This window comes from Aedes aegypti, chromosome 1 (genome assembly GCF_002204515.2).
Source record: "Aedes aegypti strain LVP_AGWG chromosome 1, AaegL5.0 Primary Assembly, whole genome shotgun sequence".
NCBI classification, from domain to species: Eukaryota; Metazoa; Arthropoda; class Insecta; order Diptera; family Culicidae; genus Aedes; species Aedes aegypti.
Window position 1 is genome coordinate 310,431,592 of NC_035107.1, and position 20,525 is coordinate 310,452,116.

A 20,525-nucleotide genomic window follows, 5' to 3' on the forward strand; every position below is an offset into this window, starting at 1 on the left:
AACCTATGCAGGCACTGCATATAGCAACCTCGTCCTGGCTGAAACTGCGTCAGCGTCAGGTAAAAGTTCACTTCCCCATAGTTTCTTTTTTACCAATCTGACACATTTGGTATTAGTCGATGGGCCCATCTAGCCATAGTGGAGGTATCACATTCTTGCTGCCAACCTCTGAGCGTTGCCCCTTTACTCTTTGGTTCAAACACTGAACATCTTCCTTGATTATGAGCCTGATGGGCGTCATCCCGGCTCTCATGCACACGGCCTCTTAAGTATACCGAGCGCTTTAGGTTTCTGCTTCATTCATTTGATCAGATTGGTCCTCCATACTTGGACCACCTACCGAGATAAGTGCCCGTTGCTCGGACTGTTGTTGACCACCACTAACTCAGTCTTGTGATGGGCTAGTCCTAGTTTCCTTGACCTCATTCGCTCATCCATTCATCAACTATGGAGATAGAGTGCATTGCTGTCAACTCTACTTCCTCCATCGATTCGCCATAGACCACTAGGGTGTGTAGTCGGTGAAGCCAACATTATTAACGGATGTCTGAAGGGGCAGACTCAGTACGTCATCGTACATCGCATTCCATAACATCGGGCCCAGTATTGAATCTTGAGAGGTTCCTGCGGTAATTCATGTTCTATCATAACCTGCTATAGCTCATTTCTCTTCACTAAATCGTACGCCGCCATAAAATTAATAATCAGATGGTGAGTCTACAAATTGTATTCCAGGAACTTATTGAGGATTTGTCGCAAGGTAAACATTTGATCCGTTGTTGATCGGCTCTCACGAAAACCAGCTTGGTGTTCACCGACGAAGGATTTCTTCAGTGACCTCAATCGTTTTGACAAAATACGTGAGATTTTTCCATACGCCAAGTTTAAGAGCGTTATTCCTCGGAAATTAGCGCACTCTAGTCTATGTCCGTTCTTATGAAAAGGGCAGCTGAGGCCTTTCAGTCAGCTAGCAGGCAGTTCTTCTTGCCTTTATAACCTCCTCTAGCGACGGGGGCTCCACAGCTTGTCCATCTGTTCTCAGACGCGCTAATGTTGTCTTCGTTCAACAAATGCTCAAAGTTTCTTTCCATCTGACAGCCACAATGGTTATGTCTGTCAGCAAGTTACTTTCGCGGTAAATGCACATGACAAGTCGGCGCCGTTTTTCTCCGCATGCCTTTGACAGTTTCGTAAAACCTCCACAAATCATTTTGTTCCATGATGTCTTCCTCATCCGTCCCTTTTGGCACTCCTTATCAAACCAACCCTTCATAGAGCTCGCCATTTGGGTGGTTCGATGTGTGCTTCGGATGTCTTAGCTTACAAAGTAAGTGCTAGTGATAGCCATCCCTCTAGCTGCGGTGAAGGTTACTAGTCTTAGGTCGTTATCGTTGGTGGCGGAATGAAGGTTCTCCGTACCAATTATTTGATGGAAAAAAGTCCTCTCTTACGACCCGAGCATTGGCATCCCCGATAACAATGTTGACGTCATTTTTTGGGCACACTTCGTAGGGCTTGTCGAGTCAACCATAAAATGCATACTTCATGTCGTCGAGTTTATCGTTTCTCATCGTATAGATGTTGATCAGACTATAGTTAAAGAATTTACCCTGTTTTATCAATGCACAGATTCGTTCATTAATCAGTTTTCCAGCTCATAACACGCTTTATCTGCTTCCCAATCACTATGAATCCGACACCATGTTCTGCCTTATCGCTGCCACTATGGTATAGATTTGAAAGCTGAGTTGGCAACTCCCGACAATTTGATTTGGCGTTCACTATAATTTCATGTATGATTGTGAATTGCAGTTTATATGACTTAATTTTTATAAACAAATAAAATAGCACGATATGAGCCTCCAACATCTAACCTTTAGATCACTTGCCTGATACGCTACCACTATGCCGCGCAGTCGTGGTTGCAGACCTTGGTCTTTAAGCAAATATAAATAAAACACTGTAGAGCATTGTTTGTGAATGTTTCCGATCTTAATTGACATTTGTTAAATGTCCAAGTCAGTGCAACACTGAAGATTTCATGTTAACGTTTGCAGATGGAACGAAGTGCAACAATTTGTACGAAAATATTGATGCAAAATGATTTCATTTTTTCTGTTGAAAGGTGATATTCTTTTATCCGGTAAGTCAATACCTACGTTTATGAAATCCACCTTTTCTGTTTATTTTGGGTTCTTTCCTTGTATGATTTTATTACTTCATCAGATGAACTCATATGTAATCTCACATTGATGATTATAATATAGTCATACCAAGTAAAAAGGAAATCGTAATGGGATGGCATAGTTACATATTTGGTCAGATTAAATTTGAATTCTATAATATGCAAATAGGAGCCCAAATAGCCGTAGCGGTAAACGCGCAGCTATTCAGCAAGACCAAGCTGAGGGTCGTGGGTTCGAATCCCACCGGTCGAGGATCTTTTCGGGTTGGAAATTTTCTCGACTTCCCAGGGCATAGAGTATCTTCGTACCTGCCACACGATATACGCATGCAAAAATGGTCATTGGCATAGTAAGCTCTCAGTTAATAACTGTGGAAGTGCTCATAAGAACACTAAGCTTAGAAGCTGGCTCTGTCCCAGTGGGGACGTAACGCCAGAAAAAAAATATGCAAATTCAAGTCAGATGAAATTTATGACTTCATTAACGATTTCAATCAATTAAGTCTTGCATCGTATCCAATTCTAACGAAAATTGTACATTTATACAATTTTAAATGAACATTCTTATATGATCTCTGGTTTGCTGGGTAGATATAAGAAATGAATGTAATGTTTGGAATGATACTAATGAATAAATAAAAAAAAAAGAAAAAGACTTATGTCTTTATTTTCCAACAAAGAACTGCACCATCTTTATATTTGTCCACACAACATTTTTGCGTTAACTTTGATATGCATAGTAATAGTAGTTTACGTAACAATTTGCAGAATGACGATTTTTACAGCACGTGTCGTACATTTATCCAACGAGGCTTGCCGAGTTGGATAGTTACGATGAGTGGTGTAAAAATAGAGTTCTGCAACGAGTTGGGTACAACATTTATTGCAATTTCGTTGTAGAATAGTTTAGGATATCAGAAATCATATCAGGAAGCAATCACAATTATTTTGAAACGTTACGAGAACGATTGGGTTGTGATTTCAGTTGCGTAATGAATATTACCATACTTTTTTATTCAGTGCAGAAAAGTAGGCCATTTCATGACAGGTTGGCGTGACGAAGAACAGCCTGTTACGATAAGAAATTTCAAAATAGTTATTTAGGCAACAAGTTGCAAAATGATGATTTTTTCAGCACGAGTTGTACATTTATCCAACGAGGCTCGCCGAGTTGGATAAATACAACGAGTGCTGAAAAAATCGAGTTTTGCAACGAGTTGCCTACAACATTTTTTGCTATTTCGAAAAATGCCATTTCAGCTGGATGAACTCTAAAAGCACAAACAAACATTTCAAGAGAACCCACATGGGCACACATCCATGCGTAGTATCAATTCAGTATTTTTCAAACACGTAGGCTGTGATACAGTAGTACCTACCCATGAATGTCACAAGTTTTCACGCTCCCATCGAAATCAGGTAAGACAGCACAAACAGTTGCTGACTACAAATGTTGGGCTATTCGATTCCAAATCATAATCACGTGGTCATTCATGGGGAGAGGGAGCGTCTGGCCAATGATCGCGGTCCATACATATTTTATAAATTTGTGTATCGACAAATGACCACGAGGGGGGAGCGGGTTGACCAGGAATCCCAAAAATATGATCACGTGGTTAATGGACAGCCCCTGTCGGAATCAGATCGCACAACGGATCTAGAATCAGATGCAATTATGCTTATTCTGCGCGGAGAGACGAGTCGAATGAGGGACAATTGTCGACTCGCTCCCATTGGATTAACATTAGTCGCCTCACATCACCCGAGGTGCGAAGGACTCGTCTCGACTCACACGCCGCGCAAATAAGCACAAATGACATGAAGAGACTGGGTTGTTCGATTGATGCTTACCAAAACAGTCCTGAAAAGTGCTACTTTTCAGCACCGAAAAGAGTGCTGAAAAGTAGCACTTTTCAGCACTGTTTTTTTCAGTAGGAAAAGTAGGCCGTTATGATGATCTACTTCTCAATGAAAAGTTAATTGATTTGCAACGGAATTGCAAAAAGTATATTTTAGAACAGAGTAGTGTATGGTCTTTTGATTCTGTTGGATGCTGTTTTCGGACAGCGCGTTGTGCGGGTGCGAAAAATGCGAAGCGAATCAGTTGTTTGTGGTTCTGTTGCATTCTCTTTTCAGATGGGCGACGGATTCAAGACCACCGTGTTTTTGTTCGCACTGTACGGGTGCAAAAAATGCGGAGCGAGTCAATAGTGTGTGGCCTTTTAATTCTGTTGCATGCTCTTTTCGGGCGGGCAACAGAATCAAGACCTATCGTGTACGATTCGCGCTGTACGTGTGCGAAAAATGCGGAGCGAGTCAGTAGTGTGCAGTCTTTCAGTTCTGTTGCATGCTCTTTCCGGGTGAGTGACGGAATTAAGACCAATCGTATTCGGTCCAAGTTGTATGGGTGCGAAAAATGCGAAGCGAATCAGTTGCTTGTGGTCTTTTGATTCGTTTGCTTTCTCTTTTCGGATGGGCGACGGAATCTAGACCTATCGTGTTCGGTTTGCGTTATATGGATGCGAAAAATTGCGGAGCGAGTCAGTAGTGTGGGATACTTTGATTCTGTTGCATGCTCTTTTCGAGCGGGCGACGGTATCAAGACCAATCGTGTTCGGTTCACGTTGTATGGGTGCGAAAAATTGCGGAGCTAGTCAGTACTGTGCAGTATTTTGATTGATATTTTCTTTTTCTTTTTGGGCGGTGACGGAATCTAGATCTATCGTGTCTGATTTGCGTAAAGCAAGTGTAAAGAGATATTCGTGTTCAGTTGAGAATGGATTACAAACAGGTGAGTTCGTTTCATGCTTATGATAAGACAAGTTCTATTGCGTTTATGTAATTTTCAAATAAACTATGGATGGTTCATCACTACAAAAGTCGGCATGAAGCCTTAATCCTGTTTTACATATTTAATATATTTTAATATACACTTTGTCAGTACTAAAAACAACTTTTGAATAGTTCGACATTATGAATGCCGACGTACTTGTTTTTATAAATCATCTACAAATATCTTTTCACCGCAATACAACCATTGGAAACTATTTTTAAGTAAGGGTAATATTTTTCCTTCTTATCAATGAATGGACAGACCAAAGGTGCCTGTCATATCATTTTCCTCCGTCACTAACACGATAAAATAATAAACATCCTTCCCGTGGTGATTGTTGAGATCTGGCTTTGGTAAATTTAACGATCATTGACATACGAACCATAATTTCATCACATTTATCCGCCTATATTCACACAACACGCATGACATTTATCGTTCGTGGAAGATAAGAGCCATGATAGCCGTAGCGGTAAACGCGCAGCTATTCAGCATGACCATGCTGAAGGTCGTGGGTTCGAATCCCACTGGTCGAGGATCTTTTCGTAAAGGAAATTTTCTCGATTCCCAGGGCATACAACTATCTTCGTACCTGCCACACGATATACACATGTAAAAATGGTCAATCGGCAAAGAAAGCTCTCAGTTAATAACTGTGGAAGTGCTCATAAGAACACTAATCTGAGAAGCAGGCTATGTCCCAGTTGGGACGTAACGCCAGAAAGAAGGAGAAGAAGAGCCATGAACGAAAATAAGACAGACACACACCACCCACTGTTTGACGCCGATCACTGTGTGTCAACATATGTAACATTCGCTGACCCACTCTCATTCTAATGAAGAAAGAGAGGTGAATCTTTTTTTTTATTTTCTGTGCTATTTTTGCAATCAAAGGGGTGTTCAATGGTCCAATATATTATAATTAGGTTGTTAAAGGTTAGTTGTCACCAGAAAATTTGAAAGCTATTACCAATTTTATGCAAAACATAAATCACCCGAATGGCTTGATATTGTTGCAGTCTGTGAGAGTTGCTGCTCTTGAACGCTCTCGTGCCACGTACCAAACAAGAGAGTGAATGTTTACATTCATAGGACTCTCTGAATGCGATGTGCTACGAACTGTTATGGTCCGCGAACTGTTACACTCTCCGAATATGCTTCGATCGGCTTATTCGGATCAAAATCCAGATGCAGAGGTATTCTTGGTCTCTAAAAGCAAAAAGCACACACTAACATTCTTTCCCCATCCCGACTGAATGTAAGGATTTGGCCGGCGCCATTATCGATCAATAATATGAGACCTGCTAAAATGTGCACTTACAGAGTAAGCGCAATGTTTCATATCTTATTCATTTGGATCTAATTGCAATTCTTACTAATTCCGATCAATCATGGTGGTGCAACCATTGACATGTACTGTCAGTCCATGCTATGCATAGAAAAGTTTAGAACGATATAGAGGCTCTTAACAAACTTACGAGAATATATTTATTCAATTAACGATTATAACTTTGACGGACCGTTCATAAATTACGTTCTATATATCAAGGAGGGGTATTTTGTGAATACGTGACAAACCTTGAAGAAAATACGGCGAACTTGGCTATAACTTCAAAAAAGGCGTCAAAAATTGTTTGAATAATATTAAGTCATTTATGAATACTCCTTAACTGGTAGTTCAGTGCTTCTTTCTTTTGAAACGTAATTTTAAGAAGCGGCACCAAACTAAGATCCGTTTGTTGTCCCACGTTCCAAAGAATTTATTCATTGCACCCCGTCAGAGCGAAAGCATTATGAGGCGTGAAATTTTTCTAAAATTTAGGGGCAGCCAATCGTCTTGCGTGCCAAGGTTGAAACAATTTACTGAAATTACAATTACGACCTTGGAAGTCTTCCTCGCCACGCTTATCCTAACGTGTTTCCAGAAGTCAACGTCCACGTTTCTTATGTTTACTCATTAATGTTTGTTTATCTTGTTCTTACTGCAGCATGAAGGTTGATAACATCATAGCCGCCTGAAACAAAATGTGAAGAAAATACATAGAGATGCCACGCTTCCATTTCTATGTATTATATTACACCTATAAATGCAGTTTCTCTCACAACTTGCCATGCACCGTTCCTAGCGGATTAGGGTAATAAACAAATCTGTACAGGGAGGGGAACATCGGGACTTTTTATTTCTCCCTTCGACCTCTGCGAGCCTTTTGCAGCAACAATTTAGCAGAATTTTACTTACCAGAGGGGGAAGGGAAACATATTTTATGTTATTTATTTCAGTGTGAGTCGTGTGCCAAAAGTATGTTGTCAAAATTTGGAAATCAATTCGGCGATAGATTTCATTTTGCAAAGTGAAGTGATCGGAAACGGTTGCAGTTGCACTACAGTGACTTTTTGACTTTATATTCCAATATTTGTGTGTAGTTTTCATTGACAGTTTAGTTAAATATTGAAATAGTGATCATGGCAGCCGCATATCCTTATTATCCGGAGTACAATTCAAGTTATATCAACGCTTGCTATAACTATGGACAGTCTGCTTATGATTATCAGAATGGATACCAATATTCATCCACAGTCGCACAGAGTACCGCTTATCATAGCTTGTATTCGAATCAACAGGCTATAAATCAACAGAATGTGGAACAGAACGAACCATCGCACAATACTACTAAAGCTGCTCAAAATGTGACATCGTCAGCATATGCAACGGAGCAAGGTCCTTCAGCTGTTAGAAGCAATGTGAATTATTATGCTAACTATCACTATTACGGAAATCAAGCACATTACCAACAGCCGCTAAGTAATCCGCATACTCATGAACAAAGTGAATATTTTCGTTATCCTAATGAACAATATCCAACAAAAAATTTAACAACAGTATCAAATGAAAAGAAGATAAATGAAACCCTGATTGAAGAAAAGCCTATGCATTGCTTCAATAACGAATTATCAGTTAAAAAGTCCAACTTCACCAATGTTCGGGCTGATTCGACCAAAAGAAAATCGTCATGCGTTATTGATGATTCGCCAGCTTTGCGAGCATTACTAACGAACCCAGCGAAGAAACTCAAATACAATCCAGGATACAACGCTTGTACTATTAAGGATAACATGTCGTCTGCAAACGATCACATCGTACCTGAATTCATCCCACCGTCACCGAATAAAACCGATGATAGTATTGACAGCATACTGGAGAACGTTCAAAGCGGTTTTGAAATGAGATCACACTCCAACGCGAAAGTAATTACGCCAAATCCTGTTGTAGTTCCTAGTTATGAATGTGTTAGTACTCCGCCACTTTCACCCAAGTACGTTGATTCAGCTGCATCATCGCCTTCCCAGTTAGACTCAGATGGTAATTTGTAAAATATTGATTATAAAACCTAACATTGATCAATGTCATTCACTTTCACAGGTAATCGAAAGGAAACATCGAAACGCACTCGTCAATCCTATTCTCGTCATCAAACATTGGAGCTGGAAAAAGAATTCCACTCAAACAAATACCTTACTAGAAGACGTCGAATTGAAGTAGCCAATGTTCTACGTTTGACAGAACGACAAGTCAAAATTTGGTTCCAGAACCGAAGAATGAAAGCTAAGAAAGACAAATCCATTCTCAGCCCAGAGCATTCATATGAGGATCCTGGACGGTCCACATACTATGATTTACCAAACTTCCCTGCTCAGTTGGATTACAATTTGGCTCATGCATCACCGGAACAGCAACAACAACGATACAGATGCTATCATTCAACATCTCAGCATAATAATAACTACCAACAATGTTCTTCGCTTCTGTAATGTTGAATTGAAAATTTGTGTTTCTAGTGACTGATATTTGTGATGCCTTTGTAGTCAAATAACTATGTTCCTATTACGATTAAGTGTTAGTTTTAAGTAGATGTAAATTTATTAGCTCGTATTGTAAAACAAATTATTGTACAGTTAGGGTAAAAACACGATTATTTCCTAATAAACAAGATATCAGCAAACATTTTTTTATTGAGCTCTGATCAAACTACACCCCAACTCCATTGGAATCACATGATTCTCAACTAAACTGCACTACAAAAGCCACTGCTGTGCCTGTTTATCTTCATAAACCGACACGCCAAGCTGGGAACTTACGGGAAACCTCAAAACGAGCAGCAGGAGTAGATAAAACAAAACGGTTTAGGTGAGTTTCAGTTGGCACTGATGTTGCTTTGTGAATTACTTACTGGGAGAAGGAGAGACGAAGAAACGGCGACAATAGGAACGAATTATCATCAGCTGTAGGAGGTGACGTGATGCAGTTTTAGGATTCGATGAGCTTTGTTTTGTCGTATTTTACTCAGAAAAAATCATTTCTTATATGAATCTTTTAATCGATTGGATTCATCTTTGTTGAGAAATACTGAATAATTGGACTTTATACTATGAGAATTTATTGTATCGGCTGTAGGACTATGATAATTAATTGGTATCGGCGATATTATATAAATTCAATAGCGGTATTGGGGATATATCTGAGTTGATATTGAGCCAATATTCGATTAATAATATAAATGAAATAAAAAGTATAAATATCAATTTTGTTTCAGTTTCCTTAAAACCTGATACTACATTATAAAAGTACTTATTGCATTTCTACAGTCATGAAATAATTTGTTCGGCATCATTGAATAATTTTTCGTTCTAAATGTGCCTTGCGAATATAATAAAATTATTGATATCGAAAAATATCAGGTTGAGATATACCAGTATTGAAACAAAAGCGCCCATGTTTTCGATAGATTTTATTTTGACACAGCCTTACAGGATTACTGACAAATTGAATGCAAAAATGTGGTTTATTGGTTCTTGGATAATCTAGTAAAATTAAGGTACTATCCATTGAGTAAGCCATGCTCTTAGAGGCGAACTCGCCAAGGGCGAAAATCACTCTTATGAAGATTAATGAAAATAAAAAATAAAATACACACTTAATTCAGAATGCCGAATCTCGGCTTATTTTAACCGAGATCCGCACAGCCGAGTAGTCGGCAACCATATTTCCTGGGATCTCAGCAAATAAAAGCCGAGTATCAGTAAATTGTGCTTCGTTGCTAAGCAACCGGACAAATTGTTAGCTGAGTCTCGGTTAAAATCTGGAAACCGAGATTCGCACAGCCGAGCTCGTGATAAAAATCTAAGTGTGTAGAAACTTTTAGATGAAAGGATATGATTAGATGTTATATATAGGAAAAAGCTGTAAGGAGGGAAAATCCCACAATTTGCGTGGCTTATTTAATTATTGTTATTTTATTTACTTGGTGTTACATCAATTAGTTTGATAAAACCTCGTTAACAATGTTACGCCAATCTACTCAATCCATGGCTGTGTCCCTCCAACTTCGATGTCGATCTTGTTGCACCTGATCAAGCCACCTCGCTCGCTGGGGAGCACAGCCTTCTTGTACCAACCAGATTCGACGCGAACACCATCTTTTCAGGGTTGTTGTCCGGTAGCCTTGCAATATGCCCTGCCCAACGCACCCTTTCGGCTTCCGCCACCTTCTGGATACAGGGTTCGCCGTAGAGCCTAGAGAGCTCGTGGTTCATTCTCCGCCGCCACACACCGTTCTCCTGTACACCGCCAAAGATGGTCCTAAGCAACTGACGTTCGAATACTCCAAGTGCTTGCAGGTCCTTTTCCAGCATGGTCCATGCTTCATGTCCATAGAGGACCACCGGTCTTATAAGTGTTTTTGCTTTTTTCAATTGGTGACCCCTTAATTTGAATTCAACATATAATCTTCATTAAACATGACCACAACGAAAAAACAGAACAAAACATTCATGACTCGAACAGTGTAGACAAACATAGCTGCCATTTTCCCTACACCTTTGCCTTTCCTCATCAAGGATAATCCTCCGTAGTTGATTCTGCCATGATGACTCGGTGTTATGATTTCTTTTTCATTTTTCTATTCGGCTGTTGTGGATTATCGATGAAGGAGATCTTCAATGTGCATCGTCAAAAAGTAGGCGGTATGAATCTATTTTTATGCATGGCTTCTTTACCAACCTGCCAATATACATATACATATACTAAATCACATAAGGAATACGTGAAATGTCGCAGGGTGCGGTCGTATTGTTTTACAAAATCTCAAAATGAAAAGATGAATTCGAAATCAAATTATAACACCTTTACAAATATGAGCATTTGTCAACTGACTTGAGAAAAGGTTGAAAGACATAATATCAAAAAGACAGAAGTTCGAAAGAAAAAAAAAGGTCGAAAGGACAAAAGATCGATAATGATTTGCTTGGTGGGATTTTTTTCTTCTTTTGAAAATATATTTTCGACCTTTTATTCCTTCTTTGCCCTTTTGACCTTTTTACCTCTTATCCCTTCGACCTTTTGTCATAGATTCTTTTTTATACATAATTAATAAACAAAGATATTTGAAAGCAAAATACCGTTTACATCCTGTATATAACTGTCGAATGTTTCTATAGAGCGAAATGATTAGTCCCGCCATGATCTATGAGATTCATTTTTATTACATTTTTATTTAGGAAAGATCAATAACTGCCTCTAACTATGCATAACTTACATGGGGTATTCCGAGAACGAACTTTTTTTTATCGCGAAATTCTTGTCTTTTTTGGCACGCTTCACCAGTCATACACAAATTAACACATTTTGTATGAAATTGTGTTTATATTTTTGAAAAGGATTTGCTGAAATGTGCTGAAAATCATGAACATTTCTATAAGAAGGCAAACTTTGAAACATTGAGTGGTATTTTCTCAGTCTCTACTGTTTCTATATGGGACAGTTATGCTCTTATGAGCAGTGTAGTATGCATTTCAACTGTTGCAAAACTACTTGTACTCAACATTTCAGGGCGTGTGTGAATTTGAAACTGATGGGTTCAGTATCTATGAGATCAGAACAGCTACTAGAGGAGTGAAAGGAAGGGATCATATGCCCCATCTACAAGAAAGGCGACAAGTTAGATTGTGATAACTTTCGAGCGATCACCATTCTAAATGCGGCCTACAAAGTAGTATCTCAGATCATCTTCCGTCGTCTGTCACCTATAGTAAGCGAGTTCGTGGGAAGTTATCAAGCCGGCTTCGTTGACGGCCGATCGACAACGAACCAGATCTTTACTGTACGGCAAATCCTCCAAATATGTCGTGAATACTAGGTCCCAACGCATCACCTTTTCATCGATTTCAAGGCGGCATACGATAGTATCGAATGCGTAGAGCTATGGAAAATCATGGACGAGAACAGCTTACCCGGGAAGCTCACGAGCAGGGCCGGATTTACAAATGTGGGGGCTTGGGCGCCATTGTCTTGTGGGGCCCCGTTTCCCAGAAAAACATTTTGAAACTTCAGAATTGACTAAATGCTTTAATGGTTTGCATTAGCGGAAGTGAACGGAAGAAAGCTCTCAGTTAATAACTGTGGAAGTGCTCATAAGAACACTAAGCTGGGGACGTTAATGACAAGAAGAAGAAGTATTAGCGGAAGTCAAATTGTTTATAACGTTCAAAAATGCTTTAAATTCCTCACGAACGCAAACGAATTTAAATGAATGATTTTAAAATTATATTGATATTTTCGTCAATATTGAATATATTTTTGCATTTTTTATATGTTTACAGCTTAAATAAACAAACTTTTTGGGCTTATTCGTCAATGAAAAAAATCATTTAATGATTCCTTCCTTGTACCAATAATTCAATTTATGCTTATTTTATTCATGTATTAATATTCAAGTTATTGAACATACAGATTTACTTGAATTAATTGGTGTAGATCTGGTAGCACCTTTTTTATGAAGGTTTAGTCTCTATTTTAATGAAAGTATCTAAGAAGTCTCAATATTTAATGGAAGGTCTTTATTTTAATCAAAATTATTACTAAAGTAATTTTTCATTATTTTCAATGCACTGAGCCCTGATGCAAAATTTTATAGGTTCCAGAGAAAAAATCCAAGACTTTAACGCGGCTATTCAGCAGATTCTTCAAGAATTTCATCTCACATTTTTAGAGAAAAAACTTCAAAAAATCTTTCAGCGATCTGCCCAAAGATTTTATCTGGAATACTTTCAGGGACTCATACAGGGATCTCTCTAGAAATTCTTGTAGAGATACCTCTACCAATTCTTCCCAGATATTATTCCATCAATTTTTCAAATGATGCTTAAAGGATTTTTCCAGGAAATCCTTGAGCACTCCAACGATGCAACGTACAGTCATGGATCACCGCGATTTTTGTTTTCCAAAGACTGTGCTAGTAATTCCTCCAAATACATCCAAATCGCAATACTAATCCTAGGTGATGTTACAAAGATTTTTGAAAGATGTTCTATACGTAAATCTTGGAGGATATTCTGAGGAAATCGATGGAAAAATCACCGGATAAACTCCTGGAGGACATAAGACTTCCTTGAAAACTAAATAAAACAATATTTGAAGAAATTTATGATAGAATATCTTGAGTAATTTTTATAGTTATCATTGGAAAAATATTGGTGATTTCTTCAGATATCCGAAACAAAATTCAGGAAGTAACTACTTAAGAAAATTCTTGGAAGAATTCCACGAGAAATAATCATTTAATTTTTTTTCGAAAAATCTTCATAATATTCTCTGATTCTTTGAGAAAATAGCCCAATCGTCATGAAATTCCTAGAGAAAATCAAGAAAAAAAAATTCGAGCAGTAATACTGTCGTAATGTCACGAGGAATTACAAAAAAAAAGGACAAGTCTGGCCTGATTCTATGATGAAGAATCGAACTTTTATCTTCTGGAAAGGTTAGGTTAGGTGTTTGGTTAATTTTCGGTCAATTTTTTGGTTCCTATTTGGTATTTTTTTAAGCAAAAGGCCTTCAAAGTTTCTACATTCAAGGCAACTAAGCACAACCAGCCTTGGAGTGTGATAGTCATTTTAAAAATGAATATTTAATCAATTGCATTCGAACCTTGTCTCAAACATCGTTGAGAAAGAAACTTAAAAGTAGATGGAGTACCGTGAATTAAAAGGTACACGGTACTCCATCTACTTTTACTTTTACTTTTTCTCTATTGAGATTCTGTTCAGAGGATTCGAACATTCATAAGAATCGTTGAGAAAGCTTTCGTTACATTTGGAAAAGACACGATAGAAAATCGTTTGTTATTTAAGCAAACGGATGACACTCTACTTGTATATCAAAATCGTTTTTGAAACTTTCTTAATCTTCTTGTTTCTCGTAAAGTAAACAAAAACCCATTCTAAATGTTCTTATATTTTGTTTAGTAATTTTATTTGAGTTTATTTGCATACATTTCGCCTATTATTCTAAATTTATGAAAAAATTGAACCATTCACATTATATGATGCGATTCCAAAAAGTATGTACTATTGCATTTAATTTAATTTAATTATTCGTAAAAGTTTACTTAACTATAATTATGTTTGCCGAAGTTTGTGGGGGCTTCTAAAATGTGGGGGCCCGGGGGCCATGGCCCCCTCGGCCCCCCGTAAATGCGGCCCTGCTCACGAGACTGATAAGTGCAACGATGGGTGGTGTGAAAAATTTACGAGATCTAGTCAATTTGTTTGCTTCGCGGATAATATGGTCATTATCGGTCGAACATTCAAAAAGGTGGTGGATCTGTTTTTTTTACAAGGGGGAAATCTGCAAACAGACGCCTGACAAGGCACCAACGACGACCCACTAAAACCAGCCCATGCACTGTACTTGAGCAATTCGGAATTGCTCTGGGGGTGTACAGTGCATTGACATTACCCTCGGCTTCAGACCCTTATCTCCCCGGGACCACCTTACAGTATCTCTTCGGGGAGGGGCCAGTGCATATAGCACAGCACATGTAGCAGAAGTAGCCCAAGCAAACTGCTTCTCCTCCTTAACAATGTTACAAGGGACTATTCTCGGCAGGGCTAATCCTCTTCAGCCAATTCTTGGACGGCGTGCTATAGGCGCTGCTATTCTAACATAATGTGATTGACAGCCGTAGTTACTGCATTCCAGCACTCGGCATCCGCACACTTCTTCTTCTTCTTCTTTCTGGCGTTACGTCCCAACTGGGACAAAGCCTGCTTCTCGGATTAGTGTTCTTATGAGAACTTCCATAGTTATTAACTGAGAGCATTCTTTGCCGATTTACCATTTTTGCATGTGTATATCGTGTGGCAGGTACGAAGATACTCTATGCCCTGGGAATTGAGAAAATTCTCTTTACGAAAAGATCCTCGACCAGTGGGATTCGAACCCACGACCCTCAGCATGGTCATGCTGAATGGCTGCGCGTTTACCGCTACGGCTATTTGGGCATCCGCACACATTCTCTCTATCTATTATATTGTCGGGGGACGTGTTCCCTCCGCATGTAGCGAGCATGCGATCTCTCACAACAATGAAACGGGGGCAATCGAACACGACATGCTCCGCTGTTTCCTCCACACCAGCACAGTTGGTGGAGATTCTGAGTGCCCGAACCTATGCAGGTACTGCCTATAGCATCCAGGACAGAAACTGCGTCAGGTGGAAGTTCACTTCCCCATGGTTTCTTCCATACCAATCTGAAACATTTGGTATTAGTTGATGGGTCCATCTAGCCATAGTAGAGTTATCCCATTCCTGCTGCCAACTTCTGAGCGTTTCCTCTTTACACGTGTCGCGAACTCCTCTGGTTCTTCTTTGGTTGAAGCAATGAACACCTTCCTTAAAGATGAGCTCGCTGGGCGTCATCCCGGCTATGATGCATTCTGCCTCTGTAGATACCGTCCAGTATGCGCTTGCAACTCTTAAGCACATGATCCTGTACGCGCTTTACAACCGTTTTAGGTTTCTGCCCGTTCTAAGCGCTTTTGACCAAATTGGTCCTCCATACCTCAGTATGGATAGCACCACGCTCGCCAGGAGCTTGCGTTTGCGTGGCGGATCTGTACACCCGCCTGAAACGGGAGGCAGGTAGCAGTGTTACGATAGACGAGGATACGTTCGAGGTGGTCGACGAGTTGGCCCTCTTCAATGCTGATAATTATACAGTCGCTTCTCCACTTCTCGATATCAAAGGGACCATCGAGATACGGGGATATCGAGAAAAAGAACAAATTTTTAATGAATACTAGATTGAAAATCACTCCGTTACCTGGAAAATAATAAATAAGCACGGAGACGAACCAGCCAACGGCTGAAAGTCACATAAGGAAAAGCAGACGGTATCTCGCGTTCTGAAATTGTTTAGAATTACTGAAATCTAGTCTAGTCACCTTTGGTTATGGTCATATCGACATACGGAGAGAAAATTTGGAACAAAAAATCAACAGTAGCACATCTAGATATGGAGATATCGAGATACGGAGGATATCGAGATATGAAGAGAGAAAATGTATGCAGACTGAAGGGACCGACGAAATCATCGACATAGGGAGAGATATCCAGATATAGAACATCGAGATGTGGAGAGTCGACTGTACACTGAAAACCGAAAAGGTACTAAATGTGTTGACCAATACAGTGCATACTTAGTCCGAGTTTTTGGTGGATTTTGATTTTCTTCAAACGTGCTCTCTAATTTATATCAAAGTAGCACGCAACACGTAAGCTAAACTTCAAACCTAAGCACCTTCATACTTCATGGATTTTCCCAATTGACCTATTCCTGGAATTCTTACGGTGAACGATCGCATATTGAAAAAGTTAGCGTAAGCAAAAGATTATTGACAAATTTACAATACTACCACTGTGAATAATTTTATACAGAAATGTACATGGGTACTTTTTATGATTATCAAAAAGGTTACAACCATCAACGCTATTGCCATATAGTGGAGATGGTTAACGCGCAGCTACTCAGCATGACCATTCCGAGAGTTAGAGAGGTGAGTTAGAAGCCAGCCTGTTTAGGATCTAGAGACAATTTAAAGACAATTTACACCATGATTTACACCGTCTTCAGCACATAGGCTGCACAGACTGAACAATCACTAACATTAGGCAACGGACAACATGAAACACCCAGCAGCCCAGTGATGAATTTTTCGTTCGACGAAAAGTTTTCACCGATTGGAGCGGGAATCGAACCCACACTTCGTGGCACAATACGCCCAGACGACTGACGCCGCTAATCGCAAGGCAACGAAGCCCACCATCTATTTCTGGTTGAAAGTTATTTCGTCTATCGTCCGTGGTAGTCAAAGCCGACTTGTGATACTGACTAAATAAGTCTCTCCACTTATTTTCAAATGAAGGGTTTGTCCCACTAGGAACGTAACGTCAGAAAGATGAGACAATAAACACTATTATTACTCACAATTCACTTTTCTTATTCAGTATCTTTTAAAGTTTTCCTGTAACAAAACTTATGGCCAGTGCTTATACCCCTTCAACAATCCCCATTCAGACCATAATACTCATCCTAACTGCAGCATGGAAGGATGGTAGCCCAGAAACTTGATCCATAAGTTCATCGCTAGTCATCCTTCTACTGTCCAGTTAGTGCGGATCACTATCTCATTTCACCTACAAAAAAGCCGCTCTGTAGAGTGAAATAATCATATTCAACACCAGTGGTTGAAAATTGAAAAAATTTAATGACCGTATACTTTAAACTAAATGTGATCGTTATCAGCTACTTTTTCATCAAAAAGTCAGCTTTGACTTTGTTTAAATTTTCATTTCTTCAGCACACAGCCACGATCGGGAGAAACAAGTCGGCATTGCTTGACACACGGGTTGAAATATATACGTTTGATACGTCTTGAAGCCATGAGCTGCGAAAAAGTAGTTCGTTTCACTGAAACGGAATCAGCGCATGAACAACTAAAACAACAGAGAAGATGAATTCTAATTAATTTCAACCATGTCGTAAGATTTATCTCCTTCTGCGTTCTCCACAAAAGCGCAAGAACAACGGGTCGGCTTTTTAATCATTTTTTTCTGATTTGAATTTCCTTTTATTTCCTCTGGATATCTCAGCCACTTTGCGTTTTGGAGCAGCTTAATAGTCATGACTGCTGGACAAAACTAAAGTCAGACACTGTGCAATCTTCAATCTAACCGGAGAAAATGTTGACCAATTGGAACCCAATATACACCACTATCAAAGCAAGGCGGCCCAGAGGATACAATGCGATAAAAGCTTGCTCTTATTCATAAATCACAAAATCAGCCACAAACCGTCAAAGCAAAGCTTTAAAAGGTATAAATTTATCCAAATTTGGAAACGTTTCCCATATAAATTAGTGACTGTTTCCACTGTTGGTTTCCCTCAAGCACACACCACAAGCTTACCTGTTTGACTCTACTCCTATGGTCCCGTATGTCGTGTGACGCGTTCTCTAACGCAATAAATTATATATCTAATAATTTTGACCTAATGAATTAAACACACCGTCTTCCCGCTTCACCTCACAAGCGCATGGCTTTGTATAATTTTAGTTTTGAGCTACCAACAACTATAAGACAGTGGACACCGATTATTGCTCATTCACGCTGAAATATACCACCATAAAGAATTCTATGAACGCTAGGGCTCAGCTTGGCCGGCATTTTTGGAGCTCTTTGACATCAGTTTGGAAGGACCGACAGCAGTTTAACGGAGTAGAGAAAAATACAACAATTTCCTGAGCGCCTCCAACGATTAGATACACTGCTTTACCTGTCGTTGCTCTGTCATTTAGCTATAAATATTAGAAAGTCAGCGGCAAGCATGCACGATGAAAATAAAGAAATAAATTATAAACTTCAACAAATTATTTTTATTTATTAGCATACCTTTTCGAGCCTCTCAACGTATCTACTTTTTTACCGATTATTCCTACTAGTTCGAGGATTCCACTTCGAAGGTAGTGTGCATTGTGATTTATATTCGATTGGTAGCTTGAAATGCTGATATCCTCGATGATGCGTGACGGCAGGCTGACATGAAACGCTTGAGTTCGGTTTGTTAAATTTGGAATACAAAATCAAAATCAATCCACTTTGCAGTGATGATTATTATCATGATCGTATAATCAATCAAATCAGTTGACAATTACATCGTTTATTAGTTTTATATTAAAAGGTACCATGTCATGCTTCGATCGTTTTCTTGAAATCAGTCTCCACATTGAAAATATCAAACTTAGCGTGATAATATAGCCTCTCAATGCTTCAACTTACATGAGAGTGACGAAAATGCACTTTTAAATAGCCCTAGCAACATTGAAGACGCGGTGAGCCCAAATTTCCCTCGATTGAAAAAGGTTAGCAAGCTGACAAGTTGATTAATGAATTTTCTAGTCAACGCCGTATCGCACTTGTAATTTTCCTATGTAAACATTCCCAAGAATGGGTGCTAAAAAGCCACAGTCTGAGCTTGCTTTCCTGCTCGCAAAAATATTTCAATAAAAACAATCAGTCTAAACCTAAACATGACAGCAGCTTCATTGGAATTGGAGCGAGCTATTGGAATGCCTACACAGTCATACACGATATTCTGCCGAAAAATGTTCTACCACGTCTCTCCGTCAGCGAGAGAGAATAATTTGACATTCTGCAATTTCTTTCGAAGAGATTAATGATAGAACGAAAGCGAAATTCAGCGGGAACAGGTTATAGGAAATCAATATTATTTAAAGAAAACACAAGACATTAACATTTCACGTTTTGACACACGTTTGATCCAGCTCCTTTCAATTAAGGATGTAGGTAGAGTATGCAACAACATAACTATTGCATCAGCCACCTATGAGGCACTAGCATTATCAACAAGCAGGGATAATATTGCGTAGAAAAGGATATTTGGTGATTTCTTCTTTTGCAAGCGTTCGTATATGTTAGAAATGTGGATTGATTCCAATTAGATCTTCATGCGTAGGATCGTCCTAAGGGCTAAACCACGTGCCTGTTTTAGATAAAGGATAGAATATAACCACGTACCTGCCTTCATAAAATGGTCGGACAAAACCTCAAATGCTCCCCAAATCGATTGAAAATAGTAAAACTATTAACTTTCTTCGATATCCGATATAATCCCGTTGGAAATAAATATGTAATTGAAAATTCGATTTTTAGTGGAATTTGTCCAAATAATGTAGTTTTTTTAGTCCTAACAAATGAAATGGCAATTATTACATAAAATAATCGAATGTGCATAAACCTGAGCTGGAGATACAAATTCAACTTCCTTATGGTAATATCAGTTAAATTTTAAAGAAGTTATGAAACAGGATGTAGAATGGATTCATCGATCATTATAAAAAATATGAAATGAAATGTTGACCTCCAGGGACAAAAAAGGGCAAGGAAAACTATTGTACATACAAAGTATAGATCATTTACAGGTTAATAGTTAGGACTTTGTTTTCGCGAATCACTTCCACTTCACATAAAACGGATGGAGTTTTAAAAATTACCCAAAACTTTTAACAAAGACTGTAAAAGCGCTTTTTGTTACAAATGTCAACTAATCATATTTCTTTCATTGTGAAATAGAGACCTCACAACATTTGCTCTGT

General features: G+C 38.9%; 2 protein-coding genes across 2 annotated transcripts in view; both read left to right on the forward strand.

Moving 5' to 3' along the window:
* LOC5572675 (homeotic protein Sex combs reduced) overlaps positions 1 to 20,525 on the forward strand; it is a 155,522-nt gene that overhangs the window by 79,749 nt on the left and 55,248 nt on the right. The window lies entirely within an intron of this gene.
* LOC110674250 (segmentation protein fushi tarazu) lies at positions 7,045 to 9,019 on the forward strand. The gene is made up of 2 exons (XM_021838511.1): positions 7,045 to 8,379; positions 8,440 to 9,019. Exons 1-2 carry the CDS (start codon positions 7,482 to 7,484, stop codon positions 8,826 to 8,828), a joined length of 1,287 nt encoding a protein of 428 aa, XP_021694203.1. The 5' UTR covers positions 7,045 to 7,481; the 3' UTR covers positions 8,829 to 9,019.